This window comes from Pezoporus flaviventris, unplaced genomic scaffold, assembly GCF_033815535.1.
Source record: "Pezoporus flaviventris isolate CSIRO_AGI_PZ_B2104156 unplaced genomic scaffold, CSIRO_AGI_Pfla_v1 ptg000031l, whole genome shotgun sequence".
NCBI classification, from domain to species: Eukaryota; Metazoa; Chordata; class Aves; order Psittaciformes; family Psittacidae; genus Pezoporus; species Pezoporus flaviventris.
This window is the reverse complement of record NW_026892579.1, coordinates 807,868-822,088: the sequence shown is the minus strand read 5'-3', so window position 1 is coordinate 822,088 and position 14,221 is coordinate 807,868. Positions and strand designations below refer to the sequence as shown.

The 14,221-nt window shown below is 39.7% G+C and overlaps 1 protein-coding gene across 4 annotated transcripts in view; it reads left to right on the top strand.

Moving 5' to 3' along the window:
- NKAIN2 (sodium/potassium transporting ATPase interacting 2) overlaps positions 1 to 14,221 on the top strand; it is a 558,646-nt gene that overhangs the window by 521,569 nt on the left and 22,856 nt on the right. For all 4 annotated transcript variants that reach the window (XR_009744502.1, XR_009744501.1, XR_009744500.1 and 1 more), the window contains one exon: positions 10,171 to 10,231. Coding sequence is in view for 1 of the 4 variants with exons in the window: in XM_061460014.1 (XP_061315998.1) it covers positions 10,171 to 10,231 (61 nt within the window). In the remaining 3 variants the exon portion in view is untranslated. The remainder of the gene's footprint in view (positions 1 to 10,170; positions 10,232 to 14,221) is intronic.

Below are 14,221 nucleotides of genomic sequence, written 5' to 3'. Positions count from 1 at the left end.
AGGTAGTTTATTTTAAATCTTAGATCAAACAATATATTAATACATATCTTCACAATTACAATAACCTCCCCAGTGATGGACACGGAATTTATCAAAGTAATAAAGCATAATAGGGATGGAGTTGTTAAAAGACAGCTGTTCTCCTCCATAGTGAAGGACTGCAGGATCTAGTCACCTGATTAGCAAGGGTTATCAAGAAATGTTATAATTTAATTGAAATTGTCTTGAGTTCTGTGTGAAAAAATGTAACCATCACTTTGCATTCATTGCTATCAAATAGGATAAAATAGATGCTTAAATTGATACGATGTTTATAAAAGATAAAATTTTGTTCATGTTAGGGCATACACTGCATCACAGAAGTGGGAGGTTCTGGAGGGAAGGAGAAAGGCAGAGCATTTTTAGGGACAAAGAAGAAACACAGCTGCTGTCCCAGCATGATGGCTATTGTGTGTGCTGCTGCCAGAGCAGAAGGAAAAGGGCTATGGCCTTTCCTCTCACTTCATGCAGTCCATTGCCAGTGTGGAGGCTGGATGGTGATTGTCCTTCTCAGCTGGTGCAGCAGCTTTGCCTCACCTCTCCTGCAGGGGCCAAGGCATCCCAATCTGCTAGTGTATGGGTTGCTCTGAATGACCTGTGCCTGGAACAGGTGACAGAGCTGCAGCCTTCACCACATGTGGGTTAAAAAACCCACAAACTTCACGTTTCATGGAGACTAACATGTCAGGTACTGCTGTCACTTGTGGTCTTCCTACCAGAGCAGTTTCTGCATCAGCATGTTAGATAACCTCTTACTGAGACCTAGGGAAGAGATGTGTGCTGGCTACCGAGAGCCACACAGAGTTTCAGAGCTTCAAGCTGACAATCACTGCTTTAGAGGATGAGAGACGTGCTTGATTCAGATGAAACAGTTTTAAATGGGCATCTGATGTCTGTCAGTGGCAGAGCTCTAATTTAGACTTCCTTGATCACTGTGGCTGGCACACTCCCAGGTACTGCATTATATTAACAAGGTTCATAAACTGTCAGATATAACTCATCCACTTAACTCTCTGCAATGAGGCACAGACTCTGAGGACATGGCCTTTCCGAGAATGTTCTCTTTTAATAATTCGCCATCTCCCCCAGATGCCTCATGTGATATACTGTTACTGGAATCCTCAGCGAAAAGGATCACAGTTTTCTGGTCACACATAGTGCAGAATTTATTCATATGTATTCTACCACCCCAGGTGACGACTGGGACCTTTTGCCATCAAGCTATTTCCATTCGGGCCAAGGAGATCACTATCTTTCATGCTGAATAAACAAGGTAGCGATCCCCTGCCCTTCAGCAGAAGGGCTGTAAGAGGAAAGGTGCCTTTGGCAATGGAATTCAAACTGTCCTTCCACTTGGAGGCTCTAGAGTGTAATCTCTCTTTGTACCAGCCTAGGCTACATAGTGCGATATTCCTTTAAACTCTCCAGTGGTTCTCCTTTTGCAGGAAAGGTTTCACAAAGCACTTTGGCATTTGCTTTTTGAAGTCTACTTAGCTGATTTTGCTGAATGAAGAAGGTAGCATGGAAACATATCTTTTATTACAGATTACAAAGGTGGAAAAAGCCTGCAGTAGGTTAATGCTGAGAAGGAAAATAGCATTGAAACATCAGCTCTGTTCAGTTACTTTAAACATTAGATGCCACAGGAAGAGGTTTTACTGACCTTGACCCCCGCCCCCCCGGCACTTGATCCTGTTATATTGTGCATTTAGAGCAAAATGTTTGTGCTAATCAGTGTATTTGCTAGGTGTATAGGTCCTAAGGAGATGCAGTGATGTGGAGCATCCCATGCAGACTGCTTCGTACTTTCACTGAGATAGCTCTCTTTCCTTGCTTCAGAGTATGAGGTTTGAGGGAGCTGTTTGGTTAAGGTAAGTTCATTCTTCCCCATCTTGCTTACATGCATTTCCAGAGAGAAAGGCTATCTATCCTGTTAGATATCCCACCTTCCCATCTTGTGCATGGGCACAGACAGCCAGAGAACACAGACAAAGCCTCCCTCTGACTTAAGTTACCTTCCTGGCAGCTCTGTTGATGATGGCACTGTCAAAGAGTCTATTCCTTTCCTGTTAGTCCACAGTTCCCACTGGAATTCTGAATTGCTATTACTGTATTTTAATAATGAATCAGTGTTCAGATTTTATCAGATTTTATCACTTCAGGCCCTATTCATCTACATCACACCATCTACATCTTTTCCTATAAATGCTTTATTTGGTTTTATTTCTGTAAGTTAATGAACTTGACTCTTAAGGTTGCTGAAGAGCTGCTTCAGCTGAGCAGTGCACTCTGCATACCATACATCAGTCTGCCTTGCCAACACTTCCATCACCAGCTGTCAGAGGAGCACTTTGATGAGAGCATTATTAGGCCTTAACACCATGACAACCACCATGAAGCCGGTGTAGTGCCAAAGCTGTTGTGCACCATGAAGCTTCTTGACCCTGCAACCACCATCAGAACCTTCAAATAAACAGCAATTCATAACAGGGGAAAAAAATAGCATCACAGGGAAAGAGTCAGTTGTTACTGGAAAGTCTCTCTCACCTCTGATGAAATGTTCTGGCTCTTCCCATTTATGTGACAGCATTGCTCTAGCTTAATCTAATATGTAATGATGGAGAAGAGCAAATAACCTGTGCTTCCTTTCTGAACTTTTATTCTACAGTTTTTGTGGTTGGCCACAGTCCTGAGAAACCGGCAGACTCAACAACATGTTACTCTCTCATCCTTTACTCACTCTCCTTTGAATGCTTCTGTTCCTTGGATCTGAGAGCCCAGTGTTCACACGACATCATAAAGCTTCACTTGCCATATGGGTGACTTAACATGGAGGGATGGGTTTTCGCTGAGCAGAAGCACTCATATGTGTTTGTTTATCAAGAATTCAGAGTTCTCTTGTACCATAAAAATATTTCCCCCTATACAATCTGCACAAACTTCTCCCTATACAATCTGCACTTTATTTCCTACTGCCCCTCCAAAGACTGAGTAGCATTGAGAATCAACTCTTTCTTCTAATGCAGTTCAATTTAAAATGCTAGGCATTCATTTGGTGAGCTTTGAGCAGTCTGTGGCTTTCTTAGATCTGCAGCATAAAAACCCCAGATTTTCTTATCCTAATCCTATGGCTGTCTGGAAAAGGTGACACATAGTTAGATATAATGATAAGAAAAGCTGCTGCTGCCAAAGGCAGTCAGATACCAAAGTCAGATGATTAAACCATTCCAAAGTATTCCTAGAAGACAAGAGAAACCAAAGGTTTTTTTCCATATAAGTTCTCTTTCTATAAAACCTTCAAAGCAAAGCCCACATACAGACTTGTATATACTTTTGCTTTAATAATCTGTTCCTGTTATTAATAGAATGATAATAGCTAGGGTGAAAAGTATTTTAAAGCCTTTTACTCATTTTGTTTCAACTTCATTCTTTGGTTTGCTGGTGTGCTGTTGCTGAGTGGATACAGGCAGCTGGCTTTGTTTTAAAAATAAATGGAATTATTTTTCCCAGTCTACACTGTTCTAATGGCTAAATCCCTTTGATGTGAACAGCAGTCACCACATGCTGTTGACCTCTGTATAATCAGAGCTCTGTTCTGACAGTGGTAAGCGGGGTTTCAGATCTATGTTGTGAGAGAAAACAGCGCAATGGTTTTCCATTTTCAGGACTTCCCATACACTCAGTTTGGGTGAAATTAATGAAAATATGTAATCAAATATATCCTTTAACCCTAATCATTTTGCAGCACTAATGCCGTCAGCCTGCACTGAGCAATTCGGACTTGAGCTGAGCCCAGTACATGATGAATGCAGCCGATGGAGAATTTTCTCCTGGCTTCTCAGCCCTGTCATTACTCTAAGCTGTGATCTGGGGATCATCACAGGTCAGCCTGTCAGTCCCAGCTGGGGCATTTCACCTGTGGGAGCAGGAATGTGAAGTTCTGCACCAAGCCTGAATCTACAAGGTGCTCTGCAGTTCAGTTAACAGAGAGGTCTGCAAGAAGCAGTCCCTAGTTCCATATTGTACAAACTGGTAGGTCCTGTATTTTGGGTTGGTTTTGATGTCTGAAGCTGGAAAAAGGACATCCTACTCTTCAGCTGTGAGACTAAATCATGGGAAAGTGCCAAATATCTTGTGGTTCTCAAAAGCATAAATCACACTGAAATACCTAGGAAGAGGGAAGATTTGTAGAAAGTTTTAGATAAGATATGCAGGAAAGTTTATCTAAACTTTCAGGAAATTTGGGTCAAGCTGAGTCTCTGTAATACAGCTTCAAAACAGGTAAGTATCTCTTGCTTTCTACCGTTGTAAAGGTTTGCACAGCTCCTATCTGACAAGCCACAGTGCTGTGATTTTCAGTGCCCCTGTGGTCTCTTCAATTCATTAGGTGAAAAAGCTTGCCAGGGAAGACACTAAGGGAATGGCTGCCCAGAACATGACAGAACTGCTCCTAAATGCCAGCAGCATTTCAAACAAAAGTATTCTAGCAGATCTTCATGGTAATCTTCAAATGCTTATACAAAAAGAAAAAATCTCCAGTAGTCCACTGAGAAATACTTTATGCTAAGCATCTTCTAGACAGCTGATATAAAAAAGATTCTGATAAACTAGTTGAAATAAATGCAATTTTTATCACACTCCTATTTTCCAATGTATCTAGATTTATTTGTATTTATGATTCATGTTTTTACTGTGCCTGGTGGGAAAAAAAAATCAAAAACCTCTGGGGCAGCTTTCACATTAAGAAAGGAAAGAAAAATAATTTGACAACTACATAGGCTAAGAAATTGAGCATTTGGTCCGGTTTTAAATTTCATGATTGCCCACTAGATGTTTGTGTGGACATGGCAACTTAACATTGTTTAATAAGTATTTTATTTCACAGAATAAAGCTACTTGGCCACAGTGATGAATTATTCTTTCCAGACAGCACATAGATAGTTAATTCTGTAGAAGAATGACTGCAAGGCCACAGAGTCTACATTCCTCATCAGAAATCTGCCCTGATATCAATAGTCTTCCAGTGTTCCTTTCATGATGAAAGGTAGTTAAACTTGGAGGAATGACAGAATTCTCATAATATTAAATGTAAGCACAAATAAAAGCATACCTCAACAGAATAGTTTCCATGGAACATAGCTTGAGTTTTAAATTAAACTCTAGCAATGATGTTCGCTCACTGATGCTCACTGCTGCAGGCAGTGGAATCATGCTTGAAAATACTTTTGCAGGGTGCAGCTTTAGAGCCCCCATGACACTGACTTAATTCTACAGATACAAGAGAAAGGCCTCTGTCTCACCTCTTCTGCTGAATAATGAGCATGATTTTTCTGAAAATCAATACACTGGAAGCTTTCTAGACAGTAATTCTACAGTTTTTCAGTTGCTCATAATATATTTATGTGTATCTCCAGCCTCCAAAAATCTGTTTTAAAGAAACACTTCCTTAAGTGCACAGCAGCACGAAGTCTTTATATGTGCAGCCCCTGTAAACTTAAGAAATCTGATTAAATTGCACATGGGTAGACATGTAACATTGGCACTTTGTAAAGTTCCCAGGACCAAAATTAACCTTCATGTAATTCTTCATTATTGTCTGAACCAGCCCATTTTTTGCTAAGATCTTAAAATTGCAGTGTTTGTAGAATCCTGCAAAAATGAAAGTGAATACACAAGCCTCAGATGTTTCAGAAGGTACTATGACATCTTTCCATAGAAAAATAGAAAAACACAGTGGTTTTTTGGTTTTTAAATCTACAGCCTGTTTTTCCTTACAAAGTCCAGTTACAGAGTAGAACATGCTCATTCACTGAAGCCAAGATCATGTGCTATTTCCACAACCCTTAACTCATTCATCTTCATCTTGAGCCTTCTCCTCATTGCCTTATTCCAGCCAGATCTTATCTAGTTTTAGGTTTTGCTTTTTCCTTGCTGTCATTCTTTTCTTTCAGGTGTCTGGCTTAATAAATATAACTCCTAATAATTATCTATAGAGATATTGCTTTAAAAGAGGGAAAGGTGGGGGCCTTGAACACAAATAATAGGGTTTCATATAACAGCATTTTTCCCAAATCTGGTGCTATTTGCAGTATATGAAAACATTCATCCCCATAAAACAAGTGAGAAAAAATAGCAAGACCAGATTTTGGTCAATGCCAATTCTGATCAAGTTTGATCACACCACTTGACATTTTGAGCAAGTCTGGAAGTACATTCACAGAAAACCTGAGAGTCTCTAGCACTGTAACAGAATGCTGCTGATTTGGCTAGGAAATATTCAGTCTACATTTTTTATTTGCCTTATACACCTATAATAAGGCAAAAAAATGCATTAACTAAATCCTATAATTAATCTCATTGAAAATCCTTCAGTACTGTTGTTATATTGCTGACTTATTTTGGACTTTTGCTAGTCTTCGGTTTTGCTTTAGGAGAACAAATGATGGTTTTATCAAGGTGTTTATAGATGGAAAGAAAAAAAAACTGAAATAAAAAAAAAATTGAGATCACTTATATAACAATGGTCATCAGATGCCATCAAAGTAACACCCAGGGAGCTGGTGCAGGGATGGGTAATGTCGCACTTTTAAAAAGAGCGATGCTCATTTATACTCTCATACGGACACATCAGGGAAACTTGTAAAGAGACAATTTTTTCAAGCTGCAGAAAATTATGTTCATAAAAATAGGCATTCGCTAATTACTCTGAGAAGCACTGTTGTTAATGATTCCTTCTCCTCTGGAAGCCCATACTACAGCATGAAAATGTGAATGGGACAGATGTACACACCTAATCTGGATGGGTCTGGGATCCAGAACTGATCTGTTCATTGCACCTATTTCTTTTTATCTCTACATGGTTTATAAAAGAAAGCTTGGTAAATAAATAAACAAATTAATTAATTAATTAATTAATTAATAAAAGGGATGCAAAGCAACAAGAGTTTTCAAGCTGGCTTTCCGAGTTTTAAACTGATTTTCTGAGACAGGCTCCTTCTCTTCTTTATCTCTGAGGACTCATTCACTTCCTTCTCACATAAGACAAAAGTCTTTCTGAGATACTGAATCAGGAAGACTCTCCGCTGTGGAATTTTCATAATGCATTCAGCACTGCTATGTTTGAGGGTTTCCCAGGAACATATTAAGCTATGTGACCTCTATCATTTGGATTGGTATGGTTTGGGGTTTTTTTGTCTAATTTCTTCTGCGAGTGAGGAGTGTCTTCAGTGAAGTGTTTCGCTGAAAATTATTTATTTTGTGCTGTATATAGGTACATTGTAGCATGTTTTCCTGAGAGAAACAAGGTCAAAGAAATGTATTTTGCACTGTAACGGAGGTGGTAAATTTTGGGAGACCCCTTCATCCGTGTGGGAATTTATTAATAATTTTAGGTGACCGGTCCCCAAGAAATCTCTGCTACATGCATAGGTGAGCTGTACCCTTCCTACAGGAGGTCTTGGCCACCCAGGAAGCATGTTCTTCATCCCAGAAGTCTCAGTGGTCACCATGAGCTCAGGCCATTGAGCATACTCAAAGTAAAAACTGCCACTTCTAGTTCTGAACTGCAGCTCTGAGTGTGTGCCCTCTGATGATGATGAAATTAGAAGATAAATCTTGAATGGCTGTTACTGGATCAGAACTGATAAATTGCTTGGTTAAAAAAAGAGGGGGAAATATCCTAATGTGATTTTCAAATTAAAACAAAATTAGTATGTGTACCAAGCAAAGGGTTGGATTAATGTGGGAGAAAGGGAGGTTTATTTTACGAACTGTGATTGTCTCATGGGAAACAAACTTCCATTTGTATTTAAAGCAAAATGATTTCCAGCTTTAAGGCACTCTTTTAATCAGCCAGCTCATCTGATGAAATACTGTAGGATTTACTTATATATGGGAGGAGTTCCCTAGACATTTAAGAGATGCAACTGAATGCAATTAAAAGATCAGTTGTAAGCACAATTTGTGATAGTTTGTTTGCTGTGCTTTGTGAGAGAAGTTTAGTGAACTTGAGATGTTTTAGAAGATAGTAAACTACTGAACTGTATTACAACAAAAGCTTTACCATTTCAACCTACTAGAGATGCAACTATTCAGCTATCTTGGATCTTATGGTCTGTAAAAAGAGAACAGAGAAACTATTAAGCCAAGATTCACATCCAAGAATGGCATCATTTATGAACAACCTTTCTGGACCTAATTCGTTGCTGAATTAAACCCCATGTAATGTCATTGAAGTCAATGGGGTTATGCAGGGCATAAGTCAGTTGAGCAAATTAGGCCTCTGTCCTGAAGCCAAGAAACCAAAGGAAAGAGTGATCCAATAAAACAGAGATGAAATGCTGATATTAGCTGAGTGCCACTGTTCTTGGTACAGTGCGTTCTTTGTATCTAGCAGTGAATATTTCATCCTTCCCAGGTGTAAAATCTTCCCAGCAGCACTATAAAGCAGATTTATTATAAATGACAAAATTAATGATTTAGTTCTATTGTAACGCAGCTTCTGGGCTCCCAACAGGAACTTAAGCAGTTAGCAGACAAACGTCTATGCTGGCTACAGCATGATCTCCAAATCAAGTCTTGATCTCTTCAGAAAAGTCTTGGGGATGGCTTCTTTTTTTTTTCCTTTAGCTGTCTCTCACTCATACAGTTGTTAGAAGCTAGAACTTGTAGGTGTGGAGAGCTTTAGACATAGAAAACTGACAGAAATACCAGAAATATCTGTGCGACAGTTGGAGTAAATCAGGCATGGTGACTGCCTCAGTCACCATGAAGGCACTAGGAAGCAAAATGGATTTGTTTGCATTTCATGTATATGGGTAATATTAAGGGCTCCAAGCACCTACAATATTTCAATGATTGCAGGTATGCCTTGGATTAATGAAAAAAAAAAAAAATCCATTTGCAGTAGCCAGCATTCATAACGATATATCATCCTCTGACAGATTTAACCCTTTTTATTGTCTAAGCCACTGATTGTCTGAAATCACAGAGAGCTCAGGCCTGGCCTGAGCCTTTAGGCAGTTTTATTATCTGTATAAAGAAATCATTTCCAAAGTATACAGCTGGGTTTGCAGCTTATGAAAAGATCTCTGTGAGGTGACCTGTGCAGAATAACACATTTTGGCAGCATGGCTCTCTTTTCACTACAGATATCAAACAACCTGAATTCTTTTACATCCTACAATGCAAACTTCAGTGATCAGCTAAAGGATAAAAAAAAACAGTTTGTAGGTAATCAGTAGAGAAAACTCTACAGACCAACACATAAGGGAAACTGTGTAAAGCATGTAACATGTGGCACTTGCTGCTGCTCTAGTATTTGTCCTGTTGCTTCTGGTCTAACTTCCTAGCAATGATAAATTGCAGGAGGGACTAACAGAGAACTGACATGATTCTTGGCACGTGTGATGTTGACCATTTATTCCCTTTTTTTATTTTGCCAGGTGGTATTCCAGATCCACTCCAGTTTTTCATTTTTCTAAATCCTTTTGCTTCTGTTTACAATTCATTTCTGGGAATGCTCTAAGGAGACGAATAAAGGGAGCAAGATACAGATTTGCCAGCTGCAGCATGTGATGCTGCAGTTAGATATGTCTTGAGGCTTGTGAGCTATTGCAGATATGGCAACAAGCCCCACTAATCCACAGTCCTGATTTCAAGTGATAAAATATCACTATATAGCCAGTTTGCAAGCGTACTGAATTTGTCCTCAGTTTAGTTGGCAAAGTTCTGCTAAAAAAGAGAGTTCTGCTAGAGGGTCAGGTTTTGTTGAATAACAAATTTGATTTTGACAGAAATATTTACATTTTTCAATGACTAAAAGTCCATCCATCCAACCATCCATCTGGTTTTCTTGTTTTCAATAACTAAAAAGATGACAATTCAGTAATGTAAAATTTTTGATCAATTTTTTGGAAGTTTTATTGAAGGGTGTGTTTTTCAAGAAAGATGCAAAAGATCCCTGACTATTTCCAATTAAAATTACTGTTGTGAAGAATTATCATCACCTCATCAAACAGGGTCTGGTGATTTATTTTTTTTTTAATTGTCTCTGTTGTTACTTTTTTAAAACTAACTCCCTTTTTTCTCATGTATTTGCTTTACATCTAATGTTATTACATTTTGTTTCAGCTGATGGGCTTCATCTATGCCTGTTATGTTGTGAAATGTATTACTGAAGAAGAGGACAGCTGTAAGTACTAAAGCTTTATTACATACAAAATGAATCTTTTTTTTTTAAATCACCACACACACACACTATACTGGCTTTTGCTGACTTCAACCTAAATGCTTTATTATACTGTAACCAGAACATGCTTTCTGTCCATCCTTCTGCATCTAAAGTTTGTAAATGCCTGAAAGACAAAGGAGTTGTGAAATACAGCTAAAAAAATACATAGTCCTTTCTTCTAAATCTTTTTCCTCACAGCTTCAGACATAAAAAAAATTAGAATCCCAACTTGTAAATACAGGCTTTGTTTTTATTTCCTTATCCCATGTTGTTATTATCTTCACAGTGATTGGTTACTACTGCGGCTATAGCTCTTCTGTGTTGGCTTGTGTGTTGGCTTGTAAAAGCACTTCTGGCCAAAAATAGCTTTAGTTCCTTGCAGGACCTTCATTTAGGAGAGGTGAAACTGTGATGCTCCTCTTTGCTTCTGCTGCTCCCAGGGTACAATTACAAGGAGTGAAATGATTTCATATAGATGTACATTTGTGTTTCTTCTGTTTATTTATATCAATAGAAGCCTGTTGAGTCGAATTTGCTCTTATTACATGCTATGAAGTCAAGCCATTTCATTTTTTTCTCTGTTCTAAACCTGATTTTTTAAAAAGGGCCACGGCAGCATTTCAGTATATCTTGGGATTCATACTAAAGCACTTTAGAAACAAGTATCAGAATTGCATGTAACTTTGATAAAATATACATGAATCCTAGAGAGAGGTCTGCAACAAGAAGCTGAAGGGTTTTTACTTGATTGAGAGCACTGCTAGGGCTAGTGGGGGTTCCTTTGTGTATTCTCCTGCATAGAAAATAGCTTCAACCCTATAATCTATTGGCAATACAGTGCCACTGTGAGCCGTCGAGGGGAAATGTAATGCCAAAATCAAACCACACTTCAGAGGTCTTTCTGACTATGCTCGTTTCAGTTGTCTTTGTGTTTCTGCGGAGGCAAGGAAGGTGTAAGAGTAAAAAGGGTTCAGAACAGGCGTGTGGAGTAGGGGTATGTCACAAATAAATCTCGTCTTTTTAGGGAAGGACCCAGTCATAGGTACTTTCCCATTAAGTGCATTCACTAACTACAGAGCTGGAGGATAGTGTCTCCTTGCCCCCAAGATGAAATCCTGTTTGATACCATTTTGCCCTCTCTTCCATGCGCTTCAATTTTTTCACTCTTCTGTAATGCTTGAGGGAATGATATTAGTAAAAGAGCAAGGAAGGGACTTGGTTCAACAAAAAAACGCAGAAATCAGAGCACATTTAAAAGGTTTCTCCCTTGGTCTGTAAAGACACATTCCTCGCAGCAAAGTGCCATGGGCACTATGGTATTGTTTTCTGCTCACTGAAGCAGGAGCTCACTGTTGTTCAGAAGACACAGACTGTCATGCGTTGAAACTGTTCTTGCTGTTGTCTTGCCTATTTTTGAGGCTTTTATTATTTTCTTAGTACATCTCAGACAGGCCTCTGCTTCTAGCAAAAGAGCCATCTTCCCTCCCTCTGATACTGGAGTGTATCCCCACCCAGTGCAATAAAGCCAACACAAGCTCAGGCACTGCAGCATCACCTCAGGTGAGGCTCGGTAGCATGGCTGGGAAAAGAGAAAAAGGGAACTCCAATGCCTGGTTTGTCCCAACACTGTAGTAATACTCAGATCAGATTTGGCCTCTCAGAGTTTTGTGAAATTAAAGAAGCTTTAATTTCTACTGAAAGGTTGCATGTAGCAGAAAGTAAGAATTATTCTCTCTCTGTTCAGCCATCCACTCTGACGTGTGCCAAGCACTCTCTGTGGCACATGTGTCACTCTGTGGTACAGCCCATACAAATACCCCCTGCTCAGGTTTAATTTTAGAATCTTTTCTTTCCATTTAGATCATTTTCTCACCTTTTGTCTTCCTTTTGGCAACACACCCGTATATCCTGCTCCTCCGAGAAATAATATATCCCTTATGAATGCCAAGTTATTTACTGTTTATATTCCAGAGGAAGATGCCTAAGCATGACTTCCTCAGTACATTCACAGGTGGGGTCATCTCATGTAGACCAAGTGAGTAAGAAGGAGAAAAGCTTTCAGAAGTGGAATATATCCCAGAGCCATTCCTAGAGCTTCCTGCATATGCAAGTCTTTGGTCTGAGATCACTTCAGATCCCCTAGATTTGTTTCTCTTCCCATAGTCTCTTTTTCCACTTTTCCAGGTCCTCACCCCTGCATGCTGCTGTGGAGTAAGCTGTATGGCACAAAGGGATGAAGACACCCCTCCTGCCCACAGTGTACTTCCTCCCCCAGCTTTGATAGACATCTAGCATAGCAGAAAAAAAAAATTTACTCTGCTGCCCACCAACCCCTGCCTAGCATCTATTCCATACCTGGTAAGGAGTGTTTGGCAGCTGGTGTGCTGTTTAGCTGTGTGCTAAAGGTGTGTCAGCTGTGAAAGATGCTCTGGTAAAACCAGTCACCACAAAGCAACTCTCCCACAACACTGCCTGCTTTCCCAGCTGCTGAAGTACTCTGTGAACAGAAAGACTGCCATCTTCTTACCCACCTCTACATTCACAGACATCACAGGAGAAATCTAAATCTCTGGTTTTCAGGACAAGTCATGCCTATAAAAATGCGATTCCTCACTGACAGAAAGGACCATAAGGACAACCGTATTGGGTCACACAAAAGAGCAGTTAGCTACAAGTCCTGTCTGATGAAACAGTGACACTAGTAAAAGCCTTTCTGGTGAGAGAGCGCCAAAAGAAAAACCCTGTTGCTTTTCACAATGAGTGTGGTGAACACTCAATTCCATTTCTTCTGCTTTACTAATGAGCCACAGCAGTCCAGAAGAGGAGCGAAAGAGGCAGAAATACTGAGCCTGGCAGGTGTGGGCAGCAAGGTATAAAACCAGAGAAAAAGTTATGCACTGTCCAAGAGCCAAACATGCACATGTTCCATATTTTAACCGTAGCAACATATCAACACCACTCTGGAGCAGAGAAGGTGCCTGATCTTTTTTTGGCTTAGCCTCAACTGTAGAAACACAGTCAAGTTCCTCTTAAGCTGCTTCAGCTGAATTAGCTTTGCTCTCACGAGTAATTGAAACAAGCTGAAAGAATTACTATTTCTCTATTCTTTATGCAGATTTTAAGAGGACAAATGAGCAAGAGTAGAATTAAGCAAACATTTCACTAAGATTAACCTGCTTTAACCTCACTAAAGGACTAGAAATGGAACAATACAACGATCAAATCAGGGTCATAACTGGGACTGAATCAGCACATCTAAAGGTTTTAATTACTCATACACCAAATAAATCCAGCAGCAAGCTTTCTAAGTCAAAGCTCAAGTCCACACTACCTTATCTGGTTTAGGTTTAATTCTGCATCAAAGATTAAAGAACCTGCTTTCCTTCCTGATACGGTACCAAGCAGTGCTCTAACACTGGGTGCACCAGTGCTGAACTGCAACATCCATCTCCAAGGGTCAGACAAGGGTGGCTTTTCCCTGGCTGCTTCTCTTGGTGGTGGTTTGTTGCTCCTAAAGGGCACTTCTGCATCTTGTTCCCTGTGGCTGTGCAGGGAGAAGGAACTCTGAGGCTTGGAGCACTTTGGGTCCCTATCTGGGAGAGATGAGGGAGGACTGGTGCCCAGCAGGACTGTGGTCAAGTCAGTGCTCTCCTTTTCACTACTGCCACTGGTATGCCCAAGACATTGTCATTCTTATCTTATTACCATTATTAGCTGCAGCAATTAAAAGTAAAATATGAAAATGTCAGCAACAATCATTATTTGAAAGCATTCAGTGGCTGTAAACTTATCAGAGCTCCTCATTTGTTTTCCAAAATCATATTAGGCCCGCATTTTTCAAAGGCTGTACATTATTTTTAATAACCTTGAAATGTTCGTTTAATGTGCACTTCATCACTAGCAGTTTGGCTCCCTGCTATAAGCTGTTACTGCCAAACTAAAAGAAAATTC